Raw genomic sequence first — 24,297 nt, 5'->3', positions numbered from 1 at the left:
CTTCTGGAGAACCAGAACAGCACACAGAAACGCCGTTTACCTCCCCGCTGTAGCAGTACCTATTTATCTACTTGCACTTTGATGTGCTTTCGAACTGTTAGGTTGGCAGGAACAGGGACCGAGCAACAGGAGCTCACCCCGTGGCGGGGATTCGAACCACGGACCTTCTGATCGGCAAGCCCTAGGCTCTGTGGTTTAACCCACAGTGCCACCCGCTTGTTTACATAGCACTAAACTGGTTTAATGTTGTGTCTGAATGCAACCTTTTGAACGATACCTGAAACAGACTTGTATGCTCCTCTAGTTGTACCATCAGACGTCATTGCATTCCTCATCCTCATTTCTGCAAATATCTTTAAGTAGAAATAGCCAAACTGTTTCATCCTGTGTAATTTTTCCAGACGTGCGTTAACTTGCATCTCTTTGACTATGGAAAAGAGCAATCAAGCAATATGCTAATTATTAACAATAAAGTAGCAAAGTTTTGCTGGGTAGTAGCAACTTTTTACCTAAATCTATAAATCTATTTATCTCTTTTTTCTGAATGTTGTAATTAAATTGTTATTGCTTTGCTCCTAATCAGTGAGAGAAGAATAAACCGCTGCTCCAGTATTTTTGTAGCCTGGGTTTTTATTTGGTCTGTTCTTTCTGTTACTGTGTTTTCAGAATGGATTATCTATTCAGATTCCATCAAGCTACAATGCTGATTATTCTTTTGAGGTCTGTAACCCTAGGATTTTAGAATGTGACCATAGGTAACAGCTGTCCTGGAATTAATCTTCTGTTTAATAATATGACTTAATTCATGCTGCCTTTATATTGTGTATAATGCAAGAGAACTGAGGATCTGGGTTGTAGTGTCATGCCCAAGATTAGCTTGAAATTCTTTCAACCTCAAAAGCAAGAAGATGTAGTCTTCCTAAGTGTGTCTCACTTCCAAGCAACCAAGGAAGTTGCATGGTCACCACTCAAAGGAAAGAAGCCAGATTGCTTAATAGTTTGACTGCTTGGAGGAAATAACAACATTTTATTTATTTATTTTATTTTATTTTATTTATTCATGCCCCGCCCTTCTGGCTGGGTTTCCCCAGCCACTCTGGGCGGCTTTCAACAGAACAGTAAAAACTTCCCTAAACAGGGCTGCCTTCAGATGTCTTCTAAAAGTCAGATAGTTGCTTATTTCCTTGACATCTGATGGGAGAGCGTTCCCCAGGGCGGGCACCGCTACCGAGAAGGCCCTCTGCCTGATTCCCTGGGAACCACCAGAAGACCCTTGGAGCGGGACCTCAGTGTCTGGGCAGAACGATGGGGGTGGAGACGCTCCTTCAGGTGTTCTGGGCTGAGGCAGATCCCATGCACATAAGCAACCCTTAGACTTCCTCTCATCCTTAGAGTTGGAGATCACGGGGCAGCTGTTGGTATTATTTTCATCCACCTCTGCCGATTCAAAGGTTTGAGGAAGTCTAGGTGCTGATCACACTTGCTGTGATGAATGAGAATGTAGAAGTCTGCTTTATATACACAGATATTCCCTGAAAGGGAAATATGGGGCTTTGTAGCACATTGGAACTGGAAGGATTCAAAAACTGAGTTTTTAGTTTGATGTTGGGAGCTGCAAAAGGCACTCCAGTGGCCTTGTGGTGTTGTGGTTAAGAGCGGTAGACTCGTAATCTGGAGAAACTGGGTTCGCGTCTCCGCTCCTCCACATGTAGCTGCTGGGTGACCTTGAGCTAGTCACACTTCTTTGAAGTCTCTCTGCCTCACCTCACTCACCTTACAGAGTGTTTGTTGTGGGGGAGGAAAGGAAAGGAGAATGTTAGCCGCTTTGAGACTCCTTCGGGTAGTGAATATCAAATCCAAATCTAAACTTCTTTCCAATTTTATCATTATACTCTAACTGGCAAACTACCATTTGGGCTTGCCCTGCAAATTTTGGATTGTTTGCTGTACTGATCTACAGGGCAAATGTAATTCATCATTTGGCAGTTCACATAACAAAGCAAGAATGGAGAAAGAAGATTGCATTTCATAAGAGAAGGAGGAAATTCATGAATCTGAATTTGTTCACAAAGCATGAAGCCATGATAAGAGTGGTGCATCTGAACAGAACAAATATGTGATGTGGGTTATTATTATTTATTATTTATAGAATTTATATACCACCCTATACCCTGGAGTCTCAAGCCGGTTCACAGGTTGTTACATCATGCAAGAAACCTAGATATATGATTGAATGTAGTCCTTTTCAGGAATTCAGTAAACATGTAAGGGAGGCAGAAATGATGGACATACTAGGTCTACCCCCATAGCTGTTCATATATGGCTATTAACATTTTTTATGCTTTAAAATAAGTGGAGAGCATACTAAATGAAGAGTCCAGTACTGAACATGTTGCATAAAAACATCTTGAACCCATTCAATATACACAGAAGCTATCTTTCAGCAACACCAGTTTAGTCAGTATACCCTCTTTTTTGTATCATAAATGACTCAATTTTCAATTGGTGATGCAGCAGCTAAATACACATAGCATACTTGTTGCTATAGTAAATTCAGCTGAGAAAGTAATATTCAGAATTTAACAATATTATGGAAGTCATTTGTATTTTTAACATGCACATTCTTAAAATAAAAGAAAAACACCATTAAACCTCGCTTACTTCATTCTTGCTTGCTCCTTTACCTTCTGTCATAGTGGATTATTGTTGAGGTGGCAAACAAGACGCAACACAAAGGTAGTAAATTCCGGGGGTGACCCAGAGCAGAAGCAGGAGCCCCCTTTTATTGAGATTTTGTTTCAAAGTAAAACATTAACAACCAGTGCAGTCTTCCTCCAATGACAGCCAGGACATCCCAGAAAAGGTGGAACTTCCCCATGTGTCACATCCTGCCAACACCCAATTTTCCCTCCATAAGGGAAGTGCCTGATCCTCACGTATCCCTCAAACACCTCCTTGTCACATGTGTGCTCTTTACACATCCCCCTCCCCTCAATCTTGTGACTGCTGCTAGCCTCCCAAAACCCCCTCCCCATTCCATTGTTTTCCTCCCGACCTGGGTTCAACCTCTCTGGCTTGGACCTGCTTCCCCTGTTATAACCTGCCCAAACTAGTTCCATCCTGTTCTCCCCACCTCTGCCCAGTCCTGTGGTGACCTGCTGCCCTGCTCTGTCCCAATGACCCAACCTATAGATACGTGTGTGCTTATACCAACGTACAATGTGGCTTGCCAGCATTGCACGCGATAACCTTTTACATTTGACAGCTCTCCTGCCAGGCTTGATGCGGCTTGCCGACATCAACCCCAGGATCACTCCCACAGATTATTTATTGTTTTTTCCATACTCTGTCTCCCACTTTACATAAAGCCCCCCATAAGGATTAGAATCTACTACTTGTCTTGCCAACTGTGGCAAAAAAGAAATGCTTCCAGGCAACTAGGAAAAATTCACCTTGCTTAAAGGGATAAAACTGTGCATTGTGTACTCATAACCCTTTAAAAAATCCTGAGGAACTACTAATTCATTATTGTAAAGAACACTGTGCATTCCTTTCCAAAATGCAGAAAGCTTATTCTTTCTGCCTTTTAGACACATAGGCCAATCTGCAATTGGAAAAAGGTGCACTTACTGCTCCCAGTTTCATTGTGTTATTGAAGTTGAGCAAAGGGATTATTGTTGTTGTTGTTTAGTCGTTTAGTCGTGTCCGACTCTTCGTGAGCCCATGGACCATAGCACGCCAGGCACTCATGTCTTCCACTGCCTCCCGCAGTTTGGTCAAACTCATGTTCTGTTTCCAATTTCATCCCTATAGCTTCTTGCTGAAGGTACAGTGGAACCTCGGTTTATGAACACCTCAGTTTATGAATTTTCGGTTTACGAACGCCGCGGACCCATCTGGAACGGATTAATCCACTTTCCATTACTTTCAATGGGAAAGTTCGCTTCAGTTTATGAACAGACTTCCGGAACCAATTGTGTTCATAAACCGAAGGTACCACTGTACAAAGAAAAAGACAGGTCATAGTGGGGAGGAGCAGCAGAGATGGGTACCTGCTCCCAGCATTTTTGCAACAGAATACGGCTGTTCTGTTTTCCCCTTTTGTTAAGAGTATAGAATATTTTCATGATCCTGGATATTAAACCCACCATTCAGAGTGTTTAAATTTTTTTAAAAAATGAATTGCATTAGGGCTTATAGAAAAAGATTTTTAATTTTAAGATTTGTGTGCTTTTTAACCTGACTTTTATGAGTGAGTGAGTGTGTGCATGTGTGTGTGTGTGTGTGTGTGTGTGTGTGTGTGTGTGTGCGAGAGAGAGAGAGAGAGAGAGAGAGAGAGAGAGAGAGAGAGACAGGCTGACTGACTGACTGACTGACTCCAACCTCCTCTGTTGTCTCTTCAAACCCTTCTGCAATTCTCTCTGGCCTCTGATCACCCTCTCCAACTGCCTCTTCTCCACCCACTCTCATGGAGGCTGCTGGGATTACTGGCTGGTTTTTTTCCTGGTTTCCTGCCCCCGCTTCCCCTGTGTTCACCATTTTTGCATCATTTTTTTAAAAAAGGAGACGCATGTAAAGCTGCAAGTGTGTATGTTAAATAAGCATGATATGCAAATTACCTGGAAGAGCAGTTAACAAATGTAGTAAATCTGGACACCATAACAACATTTACTGAGGAACATCTAAAAATTAAGTCTCATTTGTTTTTTATGACAAAACTGAATTGGAAATAACATACTTGGAAGGTTAGCTTTGCCTCATGAAAAAACCTTGTGGAACTGAGTAGGAGGGAAATACCAAAACCAAATGGAGTCTATTAGTCATTTCCCACTTTCTGACCTTGAACTCTCTTCAATTTGCTTTCTGTGTTCAGTTTTTCTGTCAGTCACTACTTGATGTAGATTGGTTTAGATTTACTGCTGCATTTTCAGGGCTAAGCAGTGGACGCAGATGAAATTTAGAGTGGGGATGCCCTACACATGTGCCCTTCTATTGGCATTCATAGGAAATATGCTGCTTCAGCATGCTTGTTCCGCTTTCTTGCAGTTGTGTATGATTTTGACATGGCCTGTCTTCTTCAGCCAGTGAATAATTCCACCCATTTCAGGAATCATTTGTAGCAAAATTACTATTTGAATTTGTATAATCTGGGATTTTTCAGGCAATAAATTACCAAAATGGGTGGTAATTTCTACCAAAATACTAGTTGAAAGTATCATTTGAGACTTGAAAAGTAATGTTGCCTAGATTCCTTTCTGATGGACTAACTTATCTATGGTCATTCTTTTTACTGAAATGGTCTCTGCAACATACCTTTAGTTATTTTTGCTTTTTCTTAAAAAAATAACACCACTCTCATGCTGGAAGGCAAATGCCAGGTGCACACCATGCAATTTGCTAGGGGCTCCAAGGCTTTCCTCATATGTACATCCTTTTAGGATAGCAATTGGAAAGAGGCAGGACTTTTTGTAAAGATCAGAGCAGTTAGGTGAACTTCCTAGGATCTTGGACAGAGAGAATTCATGGAAGAGTGAAGCTGCCTGTAGAGTAGAAGGCCATAAGACTTACTCTGCAAATTTATCTAATTCAATGCCCTTCTTTTCTCAGATGTGCAAGAAAGACAGCAGTGGGGGAATAAAAAAATGGCTGGCTAGTAGAATAACTACTCTTTAATACTGTTCTCCACCCTGCTAGTATCTGAAAGAGGGACAGCAGCAATGGGGAAAACACAACCATTGATTATTACAGTGACTGTTAATAATTTTATTAATTGTATCTTCCCCTGTGGCCATGACAGGTAGGCTATACTGTTGAAATTCCCTTTTTTACACAACTGTTAAAGGTGTATAAGTCCTACCCTCTTTTTCATGTGCCCCCCACTACAGAGATGGCTCCTACATCATGGGCTGTTCTTACCCTGACAATAAATTGGATGTAACTGTTAGTTGTGTGAATCTTCCTAGTTTAAAAACAAAAAAATCAAAGGCAACCTTAGGAGACTGTACTTGCTTATAGTGATCATATTTCACCAGTTCTTGGAAAACCTCACATTCTTCCAGTTTCTGGGTCAATTCAAATTGCTAATCTTAACCCAGGGATGCCAACAGAATTTCCTGGGCCTGGTACATGGTATGTAGATTGGGCTGTTTTCATCCCATTAACCCCACCCGCACCACTTGACAAAAGTTGCTGCTTATGTACATATATTCACTTAGCCTAGCCCAGTGGTTCCCAACAGGTGGTCCGGGGACCCCCAGGGGTCCGTGAGCTATGCCAGAGGGGTCCTCAAGATGCTATTAGATGCCAAGCCTCTGGCCCGCCGGAACCGGCGGAACTGCCGCCGCCGGTGCGCGGGTGCCAAGCGAGCCCGGTGGATCAACCGGGGAGCCGCTGAAGGCCCCCTGGCGACCCCACCGGACCGAGGCTGAGTGCGCCCGGCCGGAGACTCGGCGGAACCCCTGGGCCTAGAGGCCCGAAACCGCCTTCCAGGCCGCAGACCCCGTGGCGACCGCGTGGGCGTCGAAAACGTTTGGCGGAGCAAGCGAGGAGCCGCTGAGGCCCCCCGCAGGCCCGCCGGGCCGAAGCCGAGGGCGCCCGGCCAACGGCCGAGCGGAGCTCCGTGGCCCGAGACCTCCCACCACGCAACGATCCTGGGGGGCCTGCCTCGCGACGGCAGTCGCCATCACCCCTAGCTGCCCAAGAGGGGGAAGGAGCCCCCCCAAGCGAAGGCCCCCGATCCTGCAGCTCCTGCACGCCACACGGGGAGCCTCGTGGGGACCCGAAGAACAAAGGCCGCACCGAACCTGCTGGCGCTGGCGCTGCTACCGCCGCAAATACAGCCACCCCCAGAGGAGGAGAAAAGAAGAGGGGACGACAGGGAAGAGAGGGCCCCACCACCACCCTCAACCCAGGTGAAAGGGTAGAAACCTCCCCCCCTCCAGAGGGAAACCCCCCGACCCCCAGACGGTCGTCACACCGCCACCGCCACCACCACACCAACCCCCCCCCCCCAAGAAGCATAAAGAAAAGAGGAAAACAACTGAAAAATAAATAAAACCACTTTTCAATTTTAGGATTAGGAATTAATGGGTGTCCTTGTCACAATAGCGGCTCGATGAGGAGTCCTCGAGAAAAAAATTTTGGGAACCCCTGGCCTAGCCTATCTCAGGGATGTTGAAAATACAAAAGTAGGGAGGTGGAGGTAAACAACCTTAAGCTCCTGGGTGGAAAAACAAGACACGATGCTATCAGATACTAGGAGTAGTTCTGTCTGCCCAGAGGTGGATTTTTACTGGTCTCTCCACCACTTCTCAAGATGCACAGACAACTCCCACATCACCTAGGTCCAGGAGGAGTTAAAGGAGGAGATCCTTGTAGACAACACTTTAATTTGCTGCAGCTATAAGATGTCTAATTATTTTATGGTTGAATGTGCTGATTGATTGTATTGTATTTTATATTGTTTGTTTTATGGTTACTGTTTCCTAATAAATAACAGCCCAGCGATGACAAGCACACCAGCAGTGGCTGAGTAGGGGACATGGAAAATTGGGGAGGGTGCTGAAATACACGCTATTATGTACATGCTCACTGTCTGAAAATTCACTTATTGCGCTTAAAGAATTACAGTATGCCGAAACCAAGCTATACACTCCACAGATTCAGATATCAAAACAGCCAACTTCATTACTTCTTTGTTTGTTTGTGCTATGCTGGTCAGCAGCAGCTATTTATGGGCAGAAACCACAGAAAGGGAGTGGAATTGGATGAACCAAAGAGCATGAGACATCAGACAAATCAGGGAGCAGGAGAGACCAGGCAATTCCCCCCCCCCAAACTTGTCTCTCTTTTGCTGGTTGGCTGCAGCCATTTCAGGAAGAAACCATGGATAAAGAGGGAAAAGTTATTGGACAAATCCTGCATTAGAAATATTTCACTAGGAAATAATGGAAATCATGGACTCCCTATGTGAACGCTTGCCTAACGAATGATTTCCAGGGAATGCATTGTGTTCATTAAATGAGACCTGGGTGTATCAACATTTTTTCTCAGTAGGAAGGAAACTGCTGTACTTTGATTTCAAGGGAGTTACTTCTGGGTGTACCATACCAAAGCCAGTTAATGGTGCATTATTCCGTAAAGACAGCACACTTTGTTAGCAATAGTATTGCACGTGGAGTGCTGAAGCCTTAGTCTTCAAGTTTTCTGTTTTGACTTTCTTAAGAAATGCCCAGTACACTTACTTTTTTAAAAAAATGAAAACTAATAATGTGGGACCCTTCTTGGCATGAGGCCTGGCACATTTGTATCCCCTGTACCTCTTGTTGGTGTCCCCGTGTTAACCCTTAAAGCTTTAAATGGCCAGGGTATGTGAAGGAGCACCTCATCTGGCCATTCGTGGAGGGAGTAAATTATGGCTTTGCTACAGATACTCTGCTGTGATGCCCACCTGTTGAAAATACTCTTCAGGCATGCTGCTATTATATGGGGTACCAGATGTTTTGCTTTGTTTCCTAGTTTCTCTGTCAGAAACTAGGGATGCACTTCTCCATTTTGGTAGATATTTATTACTGCAGTGTTAGGTGTATCTGACTGATTTTGTTCTCATGGGCGTAGACAGGGGGGCAGAAGGGGGCATTTGCCCCCCCTAGAAGGCGGAGCAAGGCGGCCCCAGGCTCGCGCTCCCCGTGCGGGAGCCTGGAGCCGCAGCGCTGCGCCTCTCAGCTGTTTTTTGCTTCTAGGGGGGGCAGCTGCGGGGGGAGGGGAGAAGTTTGTCAGGGAGCAGGGAAGGCACGGGGGCTGCCTTCACGAAGGGGAGGGAGGGGGCAGCCCTTAACGATGCTGCTCTTCCTCCTCCCAAGCCACTGCCAGCGTGCCACTGCAGCTGCCCCCCTAGAAGCAAAAAACAGCTGAGAGGCGCAGCACCCGCCAGCCGGAGGAGGAGGAGAAGGTGGACAAGGTCGGGGCCTCTGCGGCGGTGGCGGCGGCTCCGCGTCCATCCGTTCGGGCTCCGGGCCGGCCTCCTCGCCTTGCTCCTGGCCAAGACACGCCCCTCCCTCCCTCGCCGCCTCCTCGTCCCTCCTCCCTCCTTCCTTCCTCCGCCGGCTCCTCCTCGCGCCCCACGCGCAGGCAACTCGGCGGCAGCTGCAGACGCCGCTCCTGCTGCGCTTGCAATTGCAAGCCGAGGGGGCTGCTGGCAACGCCTCTGCTTTTTTTCTCCACCGCCCCCTCCCTTCCAGGAGCCCCGGTCAGGATCCAAGCGCCACCCAAGATCCACTTACACCTGAGTAGGCAACTTTTCTCCCTCTTTGCTGCTTTGGGGTGAGCACGGAGGGTGGCTCCACCTCCTTCCCTCCAAAGCAGCTGGGGCAGGCTTGGTAGCCTATCTCCGCTCTGGGAAAAGCGAGCCTGCCCCTCCTCCCCTGCTCCGTGAAGCATCTCTGCCGCTGCCGCTTGCAAAAGCCTGCTTTTACAAGCTGGGGGGGGGAGGGGGAGAAGTTTGACAGGGAGCAGGGAAGGCATGGGGGCTGCCTTCACGAAGGGGAGGGAGGGGACAGCCCTTAACGATGCTGCTCTTCCTCCTCCCAAGCCACTGCCAGCATGCTCCGCTTTTGCGGTGGGGGGGGAGGGGAGGAACGAGCAGCCCACCCGCATTAGCAGCCACGGCGACAGGAAGAAAGTCGCTTCCCTCAGCTGCTCTTTGTTGAACGGGGCGAGGGGCAGAGAGGGCTGCTCCAACCCCAACATACACACACAGAGCCCTTAAGCTTCTCTTCAACACCTCTTTACTTGCCCACACACAAAGAGGCATCCTCTGTCTTGCTTCAACACACACACACACACACACACACACACACACACACACACACACACACACACACACAGCACTTGAGTTTATTCAACACCCCCACACCTTTATTTGATTCTACACCCCCCTACAAACACACACACACACACACCTTGATATGGAAGATGGAGCAAGTTTGTTTTATCCTGCTCTCGAGGGCAGGACTCAAATGAATGGCTTCAAGTTAAAAGAAAGGAGATTCCAAACTAAACATCAGGAATAACCTTCTGGTTGAAAGAGCTGTTTGCCATCCCGCTCTGGCTCCTCCCCCGCCCCACCGACGCGCTTCCTCCCTTCCCTCCCTCCCGTGCCTTGGCCCCGCCCCTTGGCCCCCCCTTGCCCCCCCTAGTTTTGATCCTGGCTACGCCCCTGTTTGTTCTTGTTTGTTTTTATATTTTTGTCTTGTGTTTGAAATAATGTGAAAGCACTTAAGACCAATTTGGCAGGAAGATGTGCCAGAAAATTTTAAAGTAACATTTTTTAGCCATGAGAATTGAGAGGCTGAGGAGATAAACAGCATTTATTGTATATAAAAGCAATTTCCCTTTAAAACCTTTTACTCAAACCATGTTAAGATTCCTTTTCTATCTGGTTTTCACCACCTCCCCCTTTGTATTTTTTTTGTAGCTGTACTGATCTGTTTTGTTTGTTTTGGTGAAACTGTTCTGTTAGAGCAATCTCCCATAAAATGAGCATTATCTTTTAATGGTGAAATATGGTCTCCCTGAAACCACAACTAAGACTAACCAGCTATGTAAGTGGTATTAATATTCTGAGTTTCTCGGAACAAATTATAGTACCTTTTTCAAAAAGTTCAAATAAAAGCCCTATCCTAACAGTGGCAGATGTCTCATGCTAACCTAGTATAGCTTTTAAAATGCATCTCTTACTTTGTAGGAGCGATAACAGGAAAACAGAGCTGTCTCTTTGACTCATGTGCATTTTCTGGCTGCAAAAATGAAGTGAGTTGGAACCAAGTTCTACTTTTCCACTGGGCATGCCTTTCTCCAGCAGAGTTGGGACTTGGGTGCGGCAAGACTTATTCATTAATCTGCACAAAGAGCCTGTAGATTTTCATAAGCTGGCTTCATAGCTTTGGTTTGATATGCATAACAAAAATTATATGCGTGTAACTTCGCTCTAATTGCTGTTGTTGACCTTAATTGCTCATCAATATGCAAAGTATGATATGCAAAAGCAAATGAGATTCAAGTTGCCTTAGACAAGCGAGTGAAAAGGGTGAGTTGATTTCAGCTTATTAGAAAATAAAAACAAGTACATGTGTGTGTAGAAAAGTATGTGGATAGTTTGATCGCAATCCGGTGTCAGTATATGAGTGGCACCAAGTACTAAATGACAATTGTGTTAGTTGGTCTGTGAGTGAATATTGAAGCAAATAGTTCAGAAAGTATGACTTAATAAAAAGGACTTTTAACTCTGAAATGGGATGCTCTGTACTTTAATACTGCAAGAATAACACTAGGCAATTTTGTGGGTGTATGTAGCTGCAAACACTCAAGTAGATGGCATTGCTGTTTTGTTGTGTTGGTTGAAATGCTTTTAGGGGATTCTCTGGATCTTTTCACTGCAACACTTTTGTGGCTATATTTTTTTTATCCAATAATGGTATCTAATTTCCCTTTAAACAAGGGGTATTATTTTAGACAATTTTTGTGGTGCTTTCATTCTGTAACTGTATTTAAACTTTCAGGGGTTGTAAAGCAGCGCATGTTCTTTTGCACCTCTTCTGTAGGGTTACAAAATTTATACTACTGATATTAGTGGTAGAAAATATTTGGTTTGTTATTACTTTCCAAAACTAAGGCTGCAGTTCAGTGCTGAATGATTTATATCTTACCCATTGATTTCAGTAGGCTTGCGTACATCTAATTCTGCATAAGACTGAGCTGTAAAAGTACTACAGCTTAAAGAGTATTGGTTAATGTAGTATTTCTGCTTTTGAAAATAATAGTTTCAGAAATGTTATTTACTGATCAAAGTCAGATAGCTAAGTTACTAAGTAGCCTATGTACTTGTTCTGTATATTTTCTGTTGGCGGAAAGAAAAGAGTACCATTGTCATGGTTACAGATATAACTGTTGAATCAAGCATGGTGTCCTTTGACATAATTTATCAGGAATTTGAAATTTTGGGATGACATAACTATTCAGGTGTATTACAATCATAGGTTTCCAAGAGCAATAGCAGTATGCGTGATTAAAGAGTATTTTTTCATGAGAATAATCTGTATGGAAATACACCTCTCAAAAACTTTACAACCTGACATTTAAGCATTGATTTTTTGGGAGTAGGGGTACTACAGTTACCACTCACACAACTACCGGTAAAGGTAGTTGTGCTAGTGGGAGCCAGTGCAACAAGCATTTCTCTCCTCACCTTCCCCCCCACCCCATTTGCACTCTGAGCCCTCACCTGCAATTTGGCAAACTTCCAGAACACTGTACTGTATGGAGGGGGAGGGGGGAGGAGAGATGGTTCAGTCTGGCAAGCAAAACAAGCATTAATGCTTGTCATATTGACGCTGGACTGTTGATTCCTAGGCACTCAGTTCTAATTCTTTAGTTCATATGGACTGTTATACAAAGCAGTAATTTCTGTTACAAGTAAGGTTATTGTATGCATAGCTGGACTTTCTGTTCAAACTGTCTTTGCAGCAGCCCCCACTCCTGAAGAGACAAACCGATACTTTGGGACTGATTGCCTCTTTGGAAGAGGAATTTTACTGAATAGTAAACATCAAGGAAAGTTGTGTTCTTGAGCAATGACTTTACTCCAGGATTGCTATAATTTGAGAACAAACCTTTTCCACTAACACCAGTTTTGAAAGAATCCCACAATGGCAGATTTAGTCTCCTTAAATTATTCTTTCCTGTTTCAAAAATAGGAACATTACTAAAATTTGACTTGACTTGTAGCAGCTTAAATGCTGACCTAACATAATTTAATAATTAAATATTTGCTTTAAACCATCCAATTATTTTAAGATTAAGCAAATATTTTTGTTAGTGTTTTATAGAACTTGATACATTATTGAAGTGTATCCTAATAAATTAGCAAAATAAAAAAATTCCTTCAGTAGCACCTTAAAGACCAGCTAAGTTTTTATTTTGGTATGAGCTTCCGTGTGCATGCATACTTCTTCAGATACGTATCTTAGTTGGTCTTTAAGGTGCTACTGAAGGAATTTTTTTATTTTGCTTTGACTCAGACCAACACGGCTACCTACCTGTAACTAATAAATTAGGAAATTATTTTTATATGCTATTCCAAAATCTTATTCTGGACTCAAAACAGGGTATTGAACATGGAACTGTTGCATGTCACATGTCTGTTTACATACCAGCACAGATTGCTTGGAACTTCCGTTGTGTATAGCTTTTGCTTTTGTGACTCTGGGGAGACGAAGGAGAGAGTAAGCCAAATAGTTTAAACTTCAGTGGTTGCTGAAGCATAAGACCTTGTGCTAGGAGTTAGGTAGGTCTACAAGCAGTTCTAAAAAGTACATTCTAAAAGCAAATATATGTATCTTATTTCTAGTGCATCCTGTGACCATGACGACTGAAGTTGGTTCAGACACGGAAGTAAAGGAATCGGAGAACCTGGGATCAAATACAGCAAAGGAAGATGCTGGGGATGCATCAGATAGTCAAAAAGAGCAGATTTCTGAAATGAAAGAAAGTTCTCCCACTTCACAGGTGCCAGCTAGTCAAAGTAGCCCCAGTCGCTCCGGAGGAAAGGGAATTTCTCGCTTCATCCCGCCCTGGCTTAAGAAACAAAAATCATACAGCTTGGAAGAACCCAAAGATGAAACAAAGAAAAAACAGCCAGCAGAAGAAATGGGAGCAGAGGAGGGTGAATGCCATCTTCCAGAGGAGACCGCCCAGACTAAGGGAAAACTGGAAGACATTGCTGAGATTCGGCAAGAAGCTAAAGCAGATGACAGAGAGGAAAAACATTCTGTTTGTAGTGCTGAGACACAGGTATACTCTTGAAAGGAAGAAAAATGAAACTCTTTAATGCTAATTACCTAGCTGCTTAACTTGTGTTAAATGGGCTGTTATATGTTTATAAGAAATATGCCTCCAGAGACCAGCCTCATATTTTTTCCACATTCAGACATCTGCTGCTGCTTTCACAAAATGCTGTTTTTATATGTTTGCATTTTGTTACAGCAGAATTCTTCAGTGTATGGGAAATGTGTGGACCTCCAGATGCTGTTGAGCTACAGCTACTGTCAACCCAGGCCAACACAACCATTGGTTGGGGATGGGGACCACTGTAGCCCAGTGAAACCTGGAGGGCCGTTATACCTACCAAAAAACAATAATCTTCAAAATGTCACAATTTATAGAGAAAACCTTTCTTTGTAAACAAGTTCACACAAAAAAACTACTAGACTAGCACCTGAAGCACAGCAAGGTATTCCCCCCCTCTGGTTGCTCAAACGCTAGTATTAGCTGTACACAAAATTCCAGTTTCCTCCCAGCAGCAGCTTCTTCGTTTAAAAGAGCGATTAATGTAGGGCTTTCACAGTGAGTGATTCAATCTTCTGGCAAGCAAGCAACATTAAAGCAGCTAAGAGCAGATCTACTCTTGCTTCCAGTACAGTGTGAGAGAAACAAATGGAAAAATCTCATTTGTAAAATAAAGCAGGATGCTATTGGGAAATGCTGTACAAGGATGTGCCCTGTAGTAAGTTATGTGCAGTTCATTTGTTTTAAAGACTATACTCCTGCTAGAGTAAATTGTAGGCTGTAGGTTAGTTTTGCTGGTTGTCTGGGGGCAATTTAGAGAAGAGAGGACAAGAAGGTGACAGATGTTTGCTTGTCTGACATTCAAATATTCATTCATTTTCTTGTCTAGAAAAAGCCCACTTACTGTGAATTTTCATAGAAGCTACCGCTCCATTCTGTATTCATCCATTGTTAAGACTAATCCAAAGTGCCGATTCTAATTTCTAAGGACACCCACACAGCCTACCTTTCCCCATGTAAGCCTGCAAAGACCCTAAGATCGTCATCGAAGGTCCCTCTCAGTGTGCCCACTTCAGGAGAAGCTGGAAATGTGGCAATGAGTAACTTAGCTTTTTTAGTGCAAGTTCCACCCAATTAGTTGAATGCTCTCCCCAGAGAAATGTAGCTGTCACTAACACTGATATCTTCAAGGAGCCAAATGAATACTGGGGGAAAAAATCCCTGTGTTACATGGGAAAAAATGTGTCCTGGTTTATTAATTATTATTTGTGGATTATCACTTTTGCTGTGTTACTGATTTTAAATGTGGTATTTGTAGAAGTTTTATTGTTGTAAGTCACTTTAAGACCAATATAAAGCACCTAATTAAATTAATTTCAGTAACTGATGTACAAGTCTTCTTCTTGTCTGCTGATAATGATCCATGTAATGAGCGGGTGTGTATAGAGGGCCTAGCCATCAACCCAAAGAGTCTCAAAAATATAAGCTGGATCTTAAGATACCAATTACCAACCTGTAGTAGTAGTAGTAGTAGTAGTAATAATAATAATAATAATAATAATAATAATAATAATAATAATAATATCCTGCCCATCTGGCTGGGTTTCCCCAGCCACTCTGGGTGGCTGCCAACAAAATATTAAAAATACATTAAAACCTCCCTAAACAGGGCTGCCTTCAGATGTCTTCTAAAAGTTAGATAGTTGTTTATTTCCTTGACATCTGATGGGAGGGCTAAGTGGCTTTCTATTAGATTCCCTAAATGGGTATTGATTCATAAGTATATATTGGTTTTCTTTTCTAAATTTATGGGCTAGGCGATGATAATCTTTTATTGTAATACATCACAATTTATTACTTTGCATTGCATTAAAATTGCCTTGATGTTCATTAATATCCATTTTCAACTTTCTTGTGCAGCCTGCTAAAGAAGACAGTAAAGAAATTGTTTTTGAAGTAAAAGAAGACAAACAAGATTCAGAGGAAGGCCAAAGGGAGTCCAAAGAGGTGCAGACAAGTGAAATAAGAATTGAGAACGCTCTTCCAAAAACTCCTAAAAGGACCAGGACTGTCCAATGTAAAGTGGTTCTTTTGGATGGGACAGAATACAGCTGTGACCTTGAGGTAAGCCAGTGAGCCTTAAGACCTTTTCTGTTGAAAGAAAGCAGTGAGTGCAGTATGCTTTTATTGAAATGGGAGCTAATGAACACATTTTTTATCAATCTAATGTGTTCATTATGGTATTCACATCACTATAGTTAATGGGTAGTAATGAGCCATGCCTTTAGCTTATTACAATGCATCCCTAAAGTGTACTGTGAACTTTACTATAACTATCAAAACTGCAAGTGCAAATGTATTATCTTCTGTTTTAACCCTTGGTTTACAGATCATAAATAAAGTTCACGAATGAAGCTATTTTATGCATGGGTTCATGAGTCTCACAATGCACTCTCTCCACTTAGTCTGATATAGGCCCTCTCAGTAGCAGTAGAACTGCATTGTGTGGAACTGATCCAAGGTCCAAGTCCTGGGTCTTTTGTTTTGGTTCCTGAATCTTTTAACATTTTTAAAACTTTGCTTTAAGGGAAGCTGGAGACACTACCACTTGCAATGCTGGTGAGACTCCAGTCACCTGAACTTGCCCAGAGAAAATTATGGCAAATTTAAGATGGTGGGTGGCTAGAGTCCCTCTGGTGCTCTACTTTGTGGTGCTGTCAGCTGTCCTGTAAGCAAAAATATAAAAATGGAAACTCTTCTTGCCTGTGCTTGGTAAGTTGGGGGCAGTGAGTGATGGGAGTCAGGAGGAGCAGCACAGTGATAGGAGGGAGGAGAGAGGAGAGAGGGAGGAGATGGTGGTGACCATAGGCTAGTCCTCCCTTGCAATCAAACACACATCAAAGGGTTGTGAGCAGGAAAAAACTGACGCACCAAAAGCATGAGCACTGTCCCGAGCTTCTGGAGGAATGTAATGAAGTGTCTCTAGGAAGTTGGGCACATGAGAATACAATTTTCCTGTTAGTCATCACTATTTGGAATTCAGAAACAAGATGCAGAGTTTGGCAGAACCAGGAGCAGGGTTCCCTGATGGCTATTAGGCATCTGAGCTGTTTGTATGGGAGTTGTTTAGAAGCTAGTTGTACACCTGTCACCAGATCATCTTTAGAAAAGACTGGGCAGCTGGTGAACCAACTAAAGTTGGAAGAAGTACTCTTGATCATAGATGCCATCTGGTGATCAAATAACAGAGCCATGGTCAGCCTGATTTTTCCATTTTTCCTAATTTAGGACATATGCCAAGGTAGCTCTCATCTGCTAGCGAATGGCAGTTTTAGGCCAGTTTTTTCACTGACTTGAGTGGATCATATCTTTCCATTTTTTCTATATTTTCTCTGCTTTAATCCTTTACACCTCCCACATTGTCGAGATATGTTTTTTGCCAGTATTGTACCTACTAGAGATAGATGGGACCAGCTTTCTGCAAATATAACAGAGAAGTCTTAATGTTAAGAAGTAAATAGCCTGCTACGTTGTCCCCTTGTAGCTGTTCCTCTTCAAAATTATCCTCCAATAGCATTGTACTTGAAGAAAAAGTAGTGTTATCTGTAATAGTGGGAAATTCATTCACACCCAATACTGATTTGTACTGACTAGTTGATGCTAACCATTGTTAACCATGGTGCTGATGCAACACTTAACATTACACTTAAGACTGGTGGGAAGATCATAGAAGGAATGGGAAAATTGGGAGATGAAGGGATTGTGTAGCTCTAAGATGGCTCCCAAGCCCTTAATTTATGACTCAGAGATTAGAGATTAGAAGTGATGTACTCTGGATTGAAACAGCTGTAATTCCTCCCTTTCCTTTTTTTATTACATATTATGATTTTTTTTAACAGTATACTGTATATAGTATACTGTAACTATACTGCTTAAAATTTTGCAAAAATAGAGTGGCTGAATTTGGAGTGCATGCTGGCTGAATACTAGGTGGACTAGCGCTGCCAGAGCTCAGGGACATTATTGTCAATCTATACCCTTTGGCAGTCAGAAAAGCTTTTAATGTTTCTAGGTTGAGCCAGTGCTCATCAATGAATGGTTGGTGTGTAGGAAAAAAGGCCTGAGGAGTTGGCTTTATGAATGAATGGAAGAAAATAATACTCTGTACTACACAAAACATTTTTTTTCTGTGCAGCTTTGTAGATAGATAAATTATTCTGATTACTATAATATACACTGTTCTCAAACATAGTATAGTTCTTCAAGTTGTGGTTCTTTGGGGTTCTGAATAACAATGCGTAGGATTGTGCTGTTTGTGATAACACTGGGTGTCAAAACGTATGCTTTATAACAAGCACTGAGGAGAAGTTTGAAACCCAAGGTCTGAAGTAAAGCTGTGTAGCAGTTGAGTTTAGTTGCTTACAAAGAATATAATTCATGTTGGATGCCTTCATATGCCCCAACAGCAACAAAACATGTCACTGCTGCATCAGTCTCTACAGCTACAGTAGGCGCTGCAACCTTCCAGCAGTTTGACCACAACCCCAAAGGCACACTCCTCCATTGTCTCCTGAATCAGACAAATGCCAATCTCATGTTGGCTGAGGAAATTTTATGGTGTCAGTCAGACACAACTACTAGCTGCATGGTGCTGCAGTCTAAACCAGTGGTCCTCAACCTTGGGCCTCCAGATGTTTATGGCCTACAACTCCCATGATCCCTAGCTAGCAGGACCAGTGGTCAGGGATGATGGGAATTGTAGTCTCAAAACATCTGGAGGCCCAAGGTTGAGGACCACTGGTCTAAACCACTGAGCTTCTTGGGCTTGCTGATCGGAGCAGTTTGAATCCACGCCATGGGGTGAGCTTCCTTTGCTCTGTCCCGGCTTCTGCCAACCTAGCAGTTTGAAAGCATATCAGTGCAAGTGGATAAATAGGTACCTCTGCAGCAGGAAGGTAAACAGCATTTCTGTGCCCTCTGGTTTCCGTCACGGTGTTACATTGCGCCAGAAGCAGTTTAGTCATGCTGACCACATGACCCAGATAGCTGTCTGCAGACAAACGCCGGCTCCCTTGGCCTGAAGCAAGATGGGTGCTGATTTACTGGGCTTCTGATGTCACTGTGACAATTGGAGGAAATGAATTGTTCAAGGTCCTAGAGATGCTGTATTTACACCGTGTACTGATTTATTTATTTTATTATTATTTTAATATTTTATCATGTTTAAATTGCTTTTATGGTTGGTGTCTTCATTAGTATTTTGTAAATAGCCACGGGATCCTGCATGAAGGGTGGCTTAAAAGTTGAACAAACTAAGCAATATGGACTGTACTGTATTATCTAATGGAGACTGGACTTGTTAGATGGATACATACAATGAGGCTTGTGCTAGATATGCTACTATGTGCTCCCAAATATGTTAAGTGAGCTATCTTGTTTGTCTTCTACAGTGGCTGTTACATTGAGAGTAACAATGTTACACACTCTATTCATTAAACAAAGCAATGGAGTCAAAAGTAATCTTACCTCAAATTTGCCAGAGGCTGTGTTTATATAAAATAGCTACTATGAGAACAGAATTTGCTTGCAAAAATAACTGTTTCCCATGAAAATTAGCAGGAGAAATAGCAGTAGTAGAGTTTGATGCAATCATATAAATTATTAAACAGTTGTTACCATGTTAATGTAGCTTGATTGCAGTATGCACACAACGTTATTTTAAAATTTGTTTTAAGACTAAATGTTCTGTTTAAAATATTGATGTTTTGAAGCTGGCTTCATAAATCCTGTTTGGCATTGTTCTGTTTGCATAGAACAGTCAAAAATTTATCCATTTATGAACAGAAACATTTTACTAAATTATGTAGATCAAAGGCAGATTGATCTTCCCATGATTTGCAGTAGGCTCATAGATTTTGCTGTTTGACAATAGCAACAGCTAAAATTGCTTCATTTCAAAACCAGTTTCTACTGGACATAGTTTGATTTTATTTATTTATTTGCATGCAGGTATTTGAACTTCACATAGTGAAGTGCATCAAGTAGTTATGTAGAGTTTTAAGTCTGACCTACTGCTGTTATATAATGTCTTAAAATGCCTTTAGAATTTGATACTCAGGATATCTTCTGTGAGTGCTGAAATGTGTAAGAGGGGTAATTTATGGTCACTGAAATCTAACAAAACAGATCTTTTCTCAACCAAATTCAGTAACTGAAAGCAAAGAAATAATTCATCTTGGTAGCATTTTTTATGCTTTCCATCTTGTGTAGCGTTTCCATCTTCTAAGTTTTATTGGGTTTGTGGTGAATACTATCTTTCTCCTCTTCCTCATGCCAAGGAAACCTTCAAATACTCTCCTGCTGGTCCCCTGAGAGCTATAAGAGGATGGTGCATTAGAAATGGGCAAGGATCTCATTACTGATAAGGGATTGCACAGGTGTGCTTTCTCAGACAAAAGGGGACAAATCTCAACCTTGCCTTAACATTATGCTGTGCCTAATGAACCCTCTATCCACAGCCCCCCCCCCCCAAGCTGTATTCCCACCAGTCTCATGGAAGGGGGAATAAATACCAGCTTAAGAGAATGAAAAAGAGTTTCACTGCTCACATTTGGATTTCATTAGAATACTAGGCATAGTCTCTCTAAATGAGTAACAATATTTTGTTGAACTTTACCCATATAAAGTACACATTCTGCCTACTTTAATTAAAACGTCTAAGTATATGTTTCAGGTGATATAGTTCTGGTGTAGAAAAATAGAGAAGCTGTATTGTGAATAATTTTAACAGCTTTAATTGTTGTTTGAATACTTATCTTGTCTAAATAATGCAAATGATATAAAAACTTGGCTTTTTATATTTCCTCTTCATACAACACAAATGAGAATTACATTGGAGGCTTTCTACACAGGGTGCTGTTCTAATTAAACTTTTATGACAAAAGGCATTTAAAAGATGACTGCATGACCATATTTTATGCACGTCTGAACAACTGAAGCATATTGAAGCTGACATAAGTTTTTAATGGTTTTGTACAGTTTGCTTAGATGAAATAGATGTGTGCACTTGCCAACATAGGAAGAATGAAACTTTCAAATACCACATGACCTATGATTTACTAATGAACTCGTGATATTTCTAAAATGTAGGAAAGTGTGTTTTGAACCATGAACAATATTTACTTAAATCAGTTGTAACAAAAGCTGTGCATATTGTCCATCTTTTCTGTATTTGTTTCAAAGAAACACTCCAAAATTATATTAATAACAAAGATTAATGCTATGGGGGTGGGGGACAGCCTGCGGCAGTCCTAGGGTGTGGTCAGAAGGCATGTGAAGGCTTCCTAAGCAGGTCTGGTCAGTGCCTAGATCAGTGTTTCTCAACCAGTGTGCCTCCAGATGTTTTGGGACTACAACTCACAGGGAGCTTAGAATTGTTCCCTAAGCTGAATGTTTGTTCTATTGATTTCTGATCAGACACTTAGATTTAGAAGCAAAACTTATTACACTAGTCTAGTTTAGACTGAGGGCCCCTGGACCCTTTCCCAAAGAAGACCAGAAAACAAACAAAGACACAAGCTACATGTGACATCCAGTTGCTTGTAGTTTTTCCCCACTTTCCTTTTTTACAAAATCCAGCTCTGGAGATTTCGTCTGAGTAAAAGGTGTACATGTTATCGAAACTGCAGATTCTTTCCATCAATTTCTTCATTAAAAATCACCTCCCCACCCTGCCAGGGAAAGATATGGATGGCTATATCTGGGCCATGATGATAGTAGATAATGTAAACTACTAAAAATTGATATTTCCCATACAGGTGTGCATGCCAACCAATAGTACTGTGTTGGGGGATGCAGTGTATTTGTATGTATTTACTTTTGTCTTTTTATATTGTAAATGGCTTTGTAATTTTTAGATGAAGATTGGTATAGAAATAATACTAATACAAATAATCAGTTGGTATAAGCTTTTATATAGCATGGGAGTAAAGGTCATGTAGCCCATGTATACTACAGAATGACTGCTTAGAGACAAGAGGCAGATTTGTGACCAACATGCTAAATGAGATTACTTACTTGAAACTAAGGCTGCAGTCGTTATCTGCATTGGATTTGAAATTATTTTTATATATGCAGTTCTTTTATATATGTTTTTATTGTATTGTGGAATTGCTTAGAGGTGCTCCATAGGAAGCAGTTTATAAATGAAATAAGGTTATAATACTGTTCATGCTTACTTGGGAGTTAGTCTGAACAGAGTGGGATTTACTTTTGAGTAAATATTTTTTATTTTATTAGTTTTATAATAAAATAAAATCACAGCCTAAAAACTTCCCCAGACCCCTCCACTATACCACCAGTCTACTAGCACTTCTGAGTAAATATTAATAGGATTGGACAGGAATGTTTTATTAACAAGGGGTAGAGATCACTGTGCAAACTTGTAAACAATCAGATCTGATCAGTAAATTCTTGCTTATTCATCTGAGCACTGAAGATGTAGTTTGTGGGTATAAAATAGAGTTTCATTCATGGATGTCATGGATGAACCTGATAGAATGCTCAATAACATCTGGGTTTTTACTCCTTTTGAGAATTTACTACTCCTTAAGCCCAGTAGTAAAGCACAACAATAAGTACAATACACAATTTGTGTCATTTTATAATACTATAGTAGTGCTATCCTCATGTGTCCTTTTCTTTTACATAAGCTTCCTTCAACTCAGTTTGTTTGATAGAGGGTCATGACTCATTCTAAAGAGATGTTAAGTATATAAAATGGAAAATTGTTTGTATTTTATTTCAATTTCATTTTAAATTAGGCTGATTTTAAAAGGAGCTTGTTATAATTGCATTTTTTAAATTTTGGGGTTAAAAGCTTTTTAAAGTTGTTTTTTAAGCTACCCTTGGGCAGGAGGCAGTTATTAAAGGCCACCCATAATATCAGCCACAAGTTAGGAAATGTGTTTGTGTGTTGTACCTGAATATATATTTTCCCATAATCTTGCTTATTCTCTGATGTATTTGTTGATATACGTTAACTACATATTGTTCCCTGTGTTTCAGCGGATGAGATGCTGCATTGAAGGATCTAGCTAAAACTGTAAATACTGGGATCTAAATTGAGCAGTTCAGTCCTGTATGAATGTGCTTTGATTCCTTTTGAAACAAACAAACAATGTATTTATTGTGCTTGGTAGTTGCACTGCATACCTTTCCCCCCTTGTCCTTTGTATTTGTACAGTATAGCTCACAACTACTGTGTAGTGCACAGTGCACAGAGCATAGCAGGCTTGTTCAGTTCTGAGCTTTCTATCTCTGGCTGCTAGGCACAATAACTTCAGTGTCGCAAGAGCCTACACATAGGCAGTTGATGGAGTTCCTTTGGAATTGCAGTGGCGTCTAGTGAAATCTGCAGGATAAGCAATTGCAAAAATGCCTTTCAACTGCCAGGTTTCAAAAATGTCATATTATGGCTGCTTTACCAAATGCCATAAATAGCAGAGTAAGGACGTGGGACTTGCTTGAAGTCCAGTATAAGGCAGCATGCTGATCCTCTCCAGTTGTGCCTATAGAGAAATTACAGTTTCTCAATGAATTTCCAAATATCAGTGCGATGAGCCGCAGGGGCTTTTGGGACCTTTGCTAACATCTTGCAATTTAAGTGAGCCCCAGTCTCTACCACCCAGCATTAGCCAGGCAATGACTCCTGAGGAGACCATGTGTGGGCATTTACCTTGAGGCTCCACCTGTGCTAGAAGGTGCATCTGCATGATGGGAGAGGAGTACAGCAGAATGGTCTCAGCTGAACCAAGTGTAGGCAGTGGCAGATTGATAGGTCTGCACAGTATGCACAGAATTAGGGCCCCATGTGACAGAGCCCCCCAAATTATTAGCATATATTGTTATCTGAGAGAATCCTTTTGAAATGTGACCACAAACAATGGATTGCTGTTGTTGTTGTTGTTGATGATGATGTTGATGTTGATGATTAGCTGTTCTGTTTTTGCTCTTCATTCCTCCTACTGATTAAAGTCAGCGGAGGCTGGCCCTTTAGGCCAACAAGGCCAACCAGTGCTTATCCCTAAAATGCAAAAATTTCCCAAAAATCTCAAAGCCATACATCCTTCTACAATCCATTTGATACACTTGGGGAGACTGATCTGTCAATCTTCCATTCTCTGGCCAGCTCTCTGCACCACACAGTCAATCTCAGTTCAAAAGTATTGCTATGCCAGGAGGTCCTACCATAGCTGCCAAGTTCTCCCTTTTTTTAAGGGAAATTCCCTTATGCTGAATAGGCTTCCTCGTGAGAAAAGGGAAAACTTGGCAGCTATGGGTCCTACCCATCTGTCTTCATACTGAAAAACATTGTGATAGCAAATTTGTATGTTAATGGAACTTCCAGCACTTGTAGCCCTGGTTGTGCAGTACATCTGTTCTGAGTTGTTTGTT

The 24,297-nt window shown here is 41.9% G+C and overlaps 1 protein-coding gene across 17 annotated transcripts in view; it reads left to right on the top strand.

The window, feature by feature from the left end:
* Positions 1–24,297, top strand: part of EPB41L2 (erythrocyte membrane protein band 4.1 like 2) — an 81,874-nt gene that overhangs the window by 14,092 nt on the left and 43,485 nt on the right. For 3 of the 17 annotated variants that reach the window (XM_060272689.1, XM_060272686.1, XM_060272694.1), the window contains exons 1-3: positions 10,289–10,809; positions 13,406–13,848; positions 15,763–15,966. In XM_060272689.1, coding sequence (XP_060128672.1) covers position 10,809; positions 13,406–13,848; positions 15,763–15,966 — 648 coding nt within the window. In that variant the 5' untranslated portion in view covers positions 10,289–10,808. Of the gene's footprint in view, positions 1–10,286; positions 10,810–10,870; positions 11,087–13,405; positions 13,849–15,762; positions 15,967–24,297 lie in introns of those variants that run through there. The other 14 variants (XM_060272688.1, XM_060272690.1, XM_060272695.1 and 11 more) reach the window with 10 other exon arrangements.

Source organism: Zootoca vivipara, chromosome 3 (assembly GCF_963506605.1).
Source record: "Zootoca vivipara chromosome 3, rZooViv1.1, whole genome shotgun sequence".
NCBI classification, from domain to species: Eukaryota; Metazoa; Chordata; class Lepidosauria; order Squamata; family Lacertidae; genus Zootoca; species Zootoca vivipara.
Note: the sequence above shows the minus strand (reverse complement) of the source record. Positions and strands in the feature narration are given on the sequence as shown.